Source organism: Pinus tabuliformis, chromosome 8 (assembly GCF_031772625.1).
Source record: "Pinus tabuliformis cultivar Carrire ecotype Pingquan chromosome 8, CPIR1, whole genome shotgun sequence".
NCBI classification, from domain to species: Eukaryota; Viridiplantae; Streptophyta; class Pinopsida; order Pinales; family Pinaceae; genus Pinus; species Pinus tabuliformis.
In genome coordinates this window covers 1814362495-1814372577 of record NC_142294.1, presented here as the reverse complement: position 1 = coordinate 1814372577, position 10083 = coordinate 1814362495, and the positions used below count along the sequence as shown (strand labels likewise).

The 10083-nt window shown below is 34.7% G+C and overlaps 1 protein-coding gene across 1 annotated transcript; it reads left to right on the top strand.

The window, feature by feature from the left end:
* Positions 1-1224: 1224 nt before the first annotated feature.
* Positions 1225-4523, top strand: LOC149243523 (uncharacterized). The gene is made up of 2 exons (XM_089374558.1): positions 1225-1890; positions 1992-4523. Exons 1-2 carry the CDS (start codon positions 1344-1346, stop codon positions 4379-4381), a joined length of 2937 nt encoding a protein of 978 aa, XP_089230684.1. The 5' UTR covers positions 1225-1343; the 3' UTR covers positions 4382-4523.
* Positions 4524-10083: the final 5560 nt, after the last annotated feature.

Genomic DNA, 10083 nt, shown 5'->3' with positions numbered 1-10083 from the left:
TACTTAATATACCAATAAAAATTTATTTAATATACCAATAAAAATTTTAATTTTTTTTATGAAAATAAAAAAAATTGTAAAATAATAAAATTATGAAAACATTACCATTTCCAAATTTATATATCTTTCTTCATCCACAATGCAAGCAATCTTTATGAAAATTTAAAAAAATAATAAAAAATTAAGACATTACTATTTCCAAATCTATATATCTCTATCAAATAACATCAATACGATTATTTATAACGATATTCCCTTGAATCCAAACTTCCGATTTGTTATTGATTATTGTTCATTAATATCACACAAGATTACTGACTCCCACCTCTGTTGAATGCCCTGATGGTTGAGTGCCATAATGACCAGAGCAATGAATACAATAAGAACCTATTGCTTTTAACCAATAAAAATTTTAAATTTTAAAATAAAATTTAAAATAAACCAAATATTCCGTGGCTCCACCCAATCTTCATTTATGCTCGGAAGAATGACACCACCACCTCTGATCTTTGCACCTCTCCAATCAATAATGGTTAAGGATATTTCTTTTTAAAACAATGGTAATCATTACGCACATTGCTCTGCTCACTCACTCTCGGAGAGTGATTTGCACGAATATCCCAATAATCAACACATTGAAAAGCTCCACCAAAGCTTGAATTATGCTCCAAAGAAAGTGACGCATCTTGAATTATGCTCAGTGGAGTGATTTGCAACCTATGGAAAAGTAGTGGACACATCTTGAATTATAGTCCGCGTGTATGAAGAATGACACCACCACCTCTGATCAATGGTGAAGAATGACACATTGCTCTGCTCACTCTCACTCTTAGGGGAGTGATTTGCACGAATATCCCAATAATCAACCCATGGAAAAGCTCCACCAAAGAAAGAGACACAGCTTGAATTATGCTCCACCAAAGAAAGGGACACATCGTGAACTATGGTGATTTGCACTAATATCCCAATGATCAACCTATAGAAAAGTAGTGGACACATCTTGAATTATAGTCCGCGTGTATCAAAGCTCACCTTATAATCAACCCCACCATAATCCTTTCGCAAAGGTTCAACCCCACCAAAGAATGGACACATCTTTTCAATTATGCTCCGCCTGTAGACGAGCGCACGAGTAATTCCTGTCATTGGACGGCCCCACCACAAATCACCTCCACTACAACCCTCTCGCAAATGCCTCTGCTCCACCATACTCCTTTCACAAATGCCTCTTCATCACGCCCAAACCTTCATACACCCTCCACTCTCTCTTTCCGCCTATAAATATTTATCAGAATCCTCCTCTCCATATTCTGAGCTGACATTGCAATTCCTCATCATTCACCATGTCGTTGCTCTGTTTCCCTGTTGCCGTTTATATGCTCTCTTTCCTCTTCATTTTCTCCTCCTCCTCCTCTGCGCATTCATTCCATAATGATCGACATTCGCTCTTGGCATTCAAGAGCGCAATAACCAGCGATCCTCATGGTTCCATGGCCAATTGGATTCCTGCAGTTCCCTTCTGCAATTGGAGTGCCATAACCTGCAGCCGCCGTCACATGGACAGAGTGGTCTCTCTCACCCTCTCTTCCATGTCACTATACGGCACCATCGCTCCTTCCCTCGCCAATTTGTCGTTTCTCCATACGCTTGATCTCAGTAACAATACTCTCCACGGTCGTATCCCAACTCAATTGGGACGCCTCTCTCGTTTGAGAATTCTTTGGGTGGATCGCAATAAATTGACAGGAGGCATCCCAAGTGATCTTCACAATTGCACAAATCTTGTTTTCTTGGGACTTGCCTACAACAATCTCACTGGAAGCATTCCGCAGGAGTTGGGTTCCCTCACACATCTGAAGGAGCTTTACATGGGAGCAAACAATCTCACAGGTATCATTCGTTTTTCCTTTGGAAACCTAAATTAGATTTCGTTTTGATTATTTCACAGATTGCAAAAAAATGTCTCACAAGTGCTTTTGGTGAATTCTCAGGCAACATCCCCATATTTTGGTCAAATATCTCCACTTTGACTCACTTGCAGATTTGTATAAACAAACTCACAGGGAGTCTTCCACCAGAATTAGGTCGGCTCAGTAGTCTCCAAAGTCTTTACCTCTATGACAATGAATTATCAGGACCCATTCCCGCTTCTTTGTCAAATATCTCCACTTTGACTGATTTGGAAATTTCAACAAACAATTTTACAGGAAGTATACCACAAGAATTGAGCAGACTCACTAGTCTCCAATTTCTTTCTCTCTTTGGCAATGAACTATCAGGAACTATTCCTGAATCTTTTTGGAATGTCTCTTCTTTGATTGAGTTGGAAATTAATTCAAACAAACTCACAGGAAGCATTCCCACTTCTTTGTCAAACATGGTTAACTTGTTTGTATTGAATTTATGGGGAAATCAACTTAGTGGAAACATACCAAATTCCATTGGAAATTGTACGAAACTCACAGACCTTGCTCTAAATGACAACAAGTTGAGTGGGAGTGTGCCTATAGAATTGGGTAAGCTACCACTCCTTGAAAGATTATTTTTGCACAATAATCAACTTCGCAGTGACAGTGCTACAACCATGCCCTTCCTTGTAGCCCTTACCAATTGTTCACACCTAGAACAATTAATCTTGGGCAATAACAAGTTAAGTGGTGTCTTGCCTTTTGCCATAGGAAAACTTTCCACCAAATTGTCTTACTTGTCATTATCAAAAAACATGATAGAAGGAACCATCCCTCCATCTATAGGAAATCTTAGTAGTCTAACTTATTTAGAATTATCTTATAATTATTTAGGTGGTAGTATTCCATCTTTAAGAAACATTAAAAATTTAGAAAGATTATATTTAGACAACAACAAATTAGAGGGAAACATACCTAATGACTTTGAACAATTACAACATCTTGGTCTCTTGGACATCAGCCAAAACATGCTCTCTGGTAAGATTCCCACTTCCCTTGCACCCCTTAGACAACTAAGAGATCTCCTCCTTCATCACAACCAATTATCAGGAAACATACCTGGAATATTAGGAAATTGTACAAATTTGGAATTGCTTGACTTGTCTCACAATAGACTCACTGGAAGCATACCAAGAGAAATTGCTGCACTTTATAATCTACATTTCTACTTGAATTTGTCATGGAATTTATTAGAAGGTCCCTTGCCCATGGAGATTGGTAAAATTGCAATGGCTCAAGCTATAGACATTTCCGCTAATCACTTGTCTAGATCCATTCCACCTACCCTTGGAGATTGTGTTGAACTATTGTCTTTGAATTTATCTCGAAATTCCTTTCAAGGCCCTTTTCCAGATTCACTTGGAAATTTACAAAATCTTATGAGCCTAGATCTCTCTTCCAACTTCTTATCAGGAACAATACCAATTACTCTCAACAGATTGAAAATGCTTCAGTATTTGAACCTATCTTTTAACAAGTTCACCGGGGAACTTCCAAAAGGAGCACTTTTTGCAAATCAATCAATTGTCATGTCCTTCAATGGAAATCCTAACCTTTGTGGACCAAAAATATTCCAGTTATATGCCTGCCCAACACCAAGAGGTCGTCTTACAGTTGTCAAACAAGTACTATTGCCATTGTGTGGAGCTATTGCTTTTATACTATGTTGTCTACTTTTAAGATTCATATGGAGAGGGAATATGCATATACAAAGCATTGATGTATCAACAGCTATTTTCCAAAAGTTAAACTACCAAAGGATCTCATATCAAGAGCTTCACATGGCAACTAATGGATTTTCCCAAGCCAACTTGCTAGGAACAAGTAGCTTTGGGTCAATCTATAAAGGAACTTTGAAAGATGGCACATTTGTCGCTGTGAAGGTTTACCAATTGCAAAATGAGCAGGCTGAGAAGAGTTTTAAAGCAGAATGTAGTGTCTTGCAAAAAATTCGACATAGAAATCTGGTGAAAGTCATATCCTCATGTTCCAACCTTCATTTCAAAGGTTTACTGTTTGATTTTATCTCTAACGGAAGCTTAGAGAAGCATTTGTATCCAGATAGAGATGACAACAATGGCGAGGATGTGTGTGAATTGGGATTGAAAGCTCGATTAGACATTGCCATAGATGTGGCCCATGCCATGGAGTATCTTCATCATGATTGTTTTGTGCAAGTAGTGCATTGTGATATAAAACCTAGCAATGTACTTTTGGATGAAAATATGTTAGGCCATGTAACAGATTTTGGTATTGCAAGATTAATTGGTGAAAGCTCTACTAATTCACATGCTTCATCACTTTCTTTAAGAGGATCCATGGGCTACATTGCCCCAGGTATGTCTCTTTGTAACAAAACTTTGACTCATTTTTTTCATTTACAATATTGTACAAATTGGTTGAGTAAAATTTAATGAATGTTTCCTTTCTTGTAGAATATGGATTGGGTGGGATAGTTTCCACCCAAGGGGATGTTTACAGCTATGGAATTCTGTTATTGGAAATGCTTACCAGAAAAAGACCAACTAGCGACATATTTGATGGAAACCTAAATTTGCACAATTGGGTGAAGTCCACATTCCAAAATAGATTGAAGGAAGTGCTTGATAGTGTCCTTGTTAGTGAGCTGAATGGAGATGAGTTTGAAGAAAATAACGCATACAAATGCTTAATTTCTTTGCTGCAAGTTGGTCTGCTTTGTTCAGAATATTCGCCAGAAGAGAGACCAACTATGAGAGATGTAGTGAGGATGTTGGAGAGTATTAGAGAGGATTTAATGGGAAATATTGTTCCTTCTAGGGGATTGAGACGAAGTATATCCAATTTGCTTAGCAGTACAAGTACAACAAGCAATGATGCCCCTACATTGAATGAACAATCTTCCACATTTTAATTTATGAAGCTAATAGCAACAAAATATTTTCAATGTTGCTATTGTTTTTACAATGACAGTATTTTTGTACTTACAGCTATTGTTCTTAGAATGGCAATATTTTTGTACTTCTAGTTGTTCAAGCAAATTTTTGTTAGTATATATTATCTATCTCTGATTATTGTCAATGAGAATTAGGTTCTTTTGCAACACTATCGTCAATGGTCTGCAAATCTACATTTCATTTTAGACTTATTGTCCATCCATGATGTCAATATTATTATCTACAAAGTAAATGGTTTAAAAATAAACTGCAGTCTTTTTGCCCCTATAGATTAAAGGATTATTATCAACCGTAACTTATAACCTAATGAATTGATCCTCTAAACCATATTGGAGTCTAATTATTTTGTTTTACATTGCTGGCAAAAGTTAACTGTCATTGCTTTTCGAGATTCACATGATGCTAAGCATTTGCTTCCTTTTTTATATTGTGAAAAGTAGCTGAAATTTTAACTGAAAGTAGACTTAATCAAATGCTTTAGAAGATGCAGACCCTGAGCAACCTTCAAACTTTAACAATGGTAACTCTTATGGCTAGAGCAGTGTCATTCATAACAGTTTTCCTTCTTCCATTTGTTTTTCCTTTGTTTAAAGATAAATATGGCTTTATGGAGAACCATGAAATGGATCCTTCAAACCTGAAAGCAAAGGCTGAAGTACAACATTCAGCATTCCTCCAAAATTGGAGGGCGACTAACCAAACTTCTAGCTGGTCTTTGTATTTGCAATGGATAATTTGGTGATATTCTATCAACAGGTGAACCACCTGCTCTTGATTATTTTCAATATAATGTGTCCTATATACGATCAAATTTCAACATCACCTTTGGCCGTAAGGCATATCACAGGATTTAACTTCTACACTATGGTTGGAGATTAGAAATACTCAGCTTGTCATATAAAAGAAACATAACTGAAACAATATTTCCTTTGCCTGCAACTATTATCTAACCAGCACATTGGCTGAATGGCAGGACATTGGTGGCCCTGCAGAAGTGTTAAAATAATATTTCTTTGCCTACAGTTTATGGATAACCAGTGCATTGGCTGAATGGTAGGACATGGGAAGGATTGCATAACTGCTGGAAAATCAACTGCGTTGAGGGCAGATTGTTTAGCATTTCCACATGCGTTGTTATATAGACAGATAAAGAATATAATTTAAGATATCAGGCTCTACATGTAAATGGAACTGTTTTATTTTACTAATTCTGATAGAGCCATTACACCCCATAAAAAGAGTGACAAGCTTCAAAACACTAGGATAAAAAAGAGTGACAACCTTTAAAGCATTGGGAGTCAATTGACTAAATACTTCACAATGTCCATGACAGTTCCCATTTCAAGAGAAGTTAGATATTGCACATATAAGATAAGATACTACCACATTATAAGTAGGATCATCACAAATATATTCTCTGTTGAACAATGGACTTACTGTTAGTCAGCAACAAAGATGGATGCTTCACCAGTAGCTTATTCCACCATAGGGGATCCAGAGCAGTATGGATCATTTTCATTCTCAGAACGAACTGCCCAGGAGCATGGTATTGAGAAGTGCAATGGAAACCAGCCGTGTCTGCTGACAGCGGGAGAAAACAAAAGAACCCCACTGTTCTCAGTACAGGAAATTCAAGAGGAAATAAGAGGGTTGTGGGATATAGATACTCAACTATAAGTAGAGTAAAGATCAACCGGATCCAGATAGAAGCAACATTGAAAAGGAAATGGAAGTAAATAGAGGTAAGTGGGATCAAGTAATTGTTGATTTGAAGGACATCAAGAAGCTGTATTCGAAGCTCGAGAAAGAAAATGCGGGGGAACTGGAGATGCGAGCTCGAGTGAAAAGCTTAATATCGATCTGTAATATAATTGTGATCAGCTCCGGTGACTCTTCATTAAAGACGGTATGGATATTGCCACTTTTAGGCAACTGCACGCTGACCTGATCATTCTGAAGGATAAAATGTTTATTTTTTCTGAATATGGCAGGCCTCAGATGCTATTCTCCTCTCAGGGTGTTTTATCCACAATTCTCTATCATGTTTTCCAGTTTCAGGGTCAAATGTGTATGCCTGTGACCTCCAAAGACTGCGTTGCTTTTTTGTGAGTTTGTAAATTGTAAGGGTAAAGATTGACTAGTAATTTAATCCCCGGCAGGTACATGCAATCTTTATAAATCGTGGAACCGATGAACCAATCCGGGAAGGAAGTCGGAAGAGATCTGTTCCTATTTCAAGTAAGGTTATATATTGCACATATAAAGATGAAATATTATCACACTGTAATTAGGATCATTACAAACATCTTCACGGTTGAATAATGGGATTGCTGTCAGTTAGGAACAAAGGTAGAAGCTTCACTGTAGCTCATTTCACCATGGGGACCCTCAGCATTGTGGACCATTTTCATTTTCAAAGGAAGGATCTGCCCAGGAGGAGCATGTGGTTAAGAAGTGCAATGAAAACCAGCTCTGTCTGCTCGCAGAGGGAGTAAACAAAAAAATCCTTCTGTTATCACTGAAGGATCAAGTAATTCATGATTTACAGGACATCAAGCTCAAGCTGGAGCTCTATTCGAAGCCCGAGAAAGAAAATTTGGGGGAACTGGAAGGCAAGGTAGTGAGATGAATAAAAAAGCTTAATATTAAGCTGTGAAATAATTGTGACCAGCTCAGATGACTGGTCGTTTACCAATGTCTGGATATTACCATTTTTAATCAATTGCACACTGACCATTCTGACCAGTCTGAAGGAAAAATTGTTCGTTGTCTCAGGATGGCCGAGCAGTCCCTAGGACTACAGCATAAGGGAACAGGCCCCAGCATCATAAAGGAGCGGTCCCATGTGATTTTATCCTTCCAGGGTCTATTATGAAGAGGTTTTTTTTGCCATGTCGGCCAGTTTCAGGGTCAAATGTGTTCGCCTTTGACCTCCAAAGACTTCTTGAGTTTTTGCTTAAGTTCGGAACTTGTAAGAGTTTGGACTGAGTACATACCATCTTTATAAATGGACTCATATATCTAACTATGAATCTGACACATGTATAAGAACTGAGCAGGAAGTCATATATTTTCATCACTGTTTTAAAAATTTCCTGGAGTGAGAGTCTGTAATTAACGCACTCTCACCACTGATAAATAGATAGATTCTATGAATTCAACTTGGGGTGACCATGTATCATAAGTAAACAAAGTCTTTTTATAGAAATCTTTTACCACTTATAAATAGATAGATTCCCTAAATTCAATTTGGGGTGTTTTTTTTGGATTTTTTTTTTATTTTTTTCATTTTAATTAAATGAAATTGACAATGTATAATAATTAAGCAAATTTTTTCTATAGAAATCATATAAGAGAATTTTTTAATTGTTGAATTGAGGCCTTTCTGATCCATATTAAGTTTATGAGAGATTTTTCCACATAAATCACAAGATATTTCATTTGTCGACCCGTTTCAAGCCAACCAGTGTGGTTCATCGTCAGGACAAGTTGAAAGAACAGATCATGTTTTGCATGTTAAATAAATAGAGTAGAACCTCCAACGGCTATATTCCTTGACCAAGTAATGACTATATTGACAACTGCTAGATTTGACTGGTTATTGAACCAACAAATATGATTCATCATCGAATATTAATATTATTAATGTATAATAATATTAAATAAAAAATAGAAAATAATGTTCAAATATATAATAGAAAATTATTATATTTAAATATAACATATAGAATTTATGTATGAAATTAAGTTTAAGGGAAATTAAGATTAAAAGGTTATGTGATTATTTTATATATTAATTTAATATGATTATATATATATATATATATATATATATATATATATATATATATATATAATTTTCTAGTATTGTATATTTATATTGTGTATTGTTTTCTTTTTTGGGTTAAGAGAAGTATTTTATATAGTTTAGTATGAGGGAAATGTATAATTTTTTTCTTGCTTAACTTTAACCTTGATATGTCTCTTTTTAAAATAAAAATTAAATATTTTTTAAATAAAATAACAATGTTCCTTTATAATTATATAATATATATATATATATATATATATATATATATATATATATCTCTCACTATGTTATCTCTATTCATTTATTAATTACATTTTAGCATAAAGGAAATTTGGTAAAAAAAATTCACAATCACCCATTGCCATAAATAAAATATTCCAATGTCCATGTTAAATTAAATAAGTTTATATTAAATTTAGAAAAAAAGTAATTAAAAGTTAAAAAAAAAAGTTATGTAAATATCTAATAAAGCAATTCAAAAAAATGAATTGATATGGTGAAAATATTTGTAGTCTAATTACTCTATATTTTAGTCAAATTTTGAAGTCTATTTTTTGAATCACGATTGTTTGGAATACAACAAAAAATTGTTGGAATATACAAAATCGAAGTGTCCAAGCAAATTTTCAAGGTCTTAAATCTAATTATGCATTAAAAATGCAAAATATATATATATATATTCAAGCCTAAAGAGAGATCAAATCTTTTGAGGTGCAAAACTTTTTTCAAGTTTTGCACTTTAAAAGAGGTTTGCAACTAAACATATTTGATCCCTCTCAACCTTTGATAGATCTCTACTTAAGATGAATCTATAAGCAACAATAGATTCTAGTTCTTCATTCCCATATGATAATCCACTCTTTAAAGAGTAGCTCATATGTCTTCTCTTCTTACAATTTTGGTGTTTTGGATCTTTAATATATGTAGCATTAGAATTCTAAGTTTATGATCTATGGGCTTTAAAAGTCTCTTCTTATTGTCTTACTTACAAATGAACTACTTTCCAATTTTGAATTAATATAACTACTTTTTAAATTTAATCTTGAAATCATTTGCAATAAATGAGTTAATGAAATGTGTCACATTTTAGATTGTTTTTTCTATTTGAAAAAATTCACTAAAGCCATGCAAAACATAAAACAATAGTTTTATTAGTGCATTAGTATTTATTGGTTGTAAATTTAATCATTTTAAAAATGGATTGCATAATAAAGGAAGGATGGGTATCTTTGACAATAAAAAACAACAAGAAAAAAATGTCACCACCAACTTGAAATCAAAAGAAGATCGAGATTCACCAAATGGTACCATTGAAGATCCCTAAACAAGCTCCAAAAGAATTTCCTAAAATGGTTCTTGATAACGTTTA

Coding starts and splice junctions, on each gene's coding strand:
- LOC149243523 (XM_089374558.1), top strand. CDS start 1,344: ATGTCGTTGCTCTGTTTCCCTGTTGCCGTTTATATGCTCTCTTTCCTC. Junction 1,891..1,991: donor GGGAGCAAACAATCTCACAG/GTATCATTCGTT, acceptor GTGAATTCTCAG/GCAACATCCCCATATTTTGG.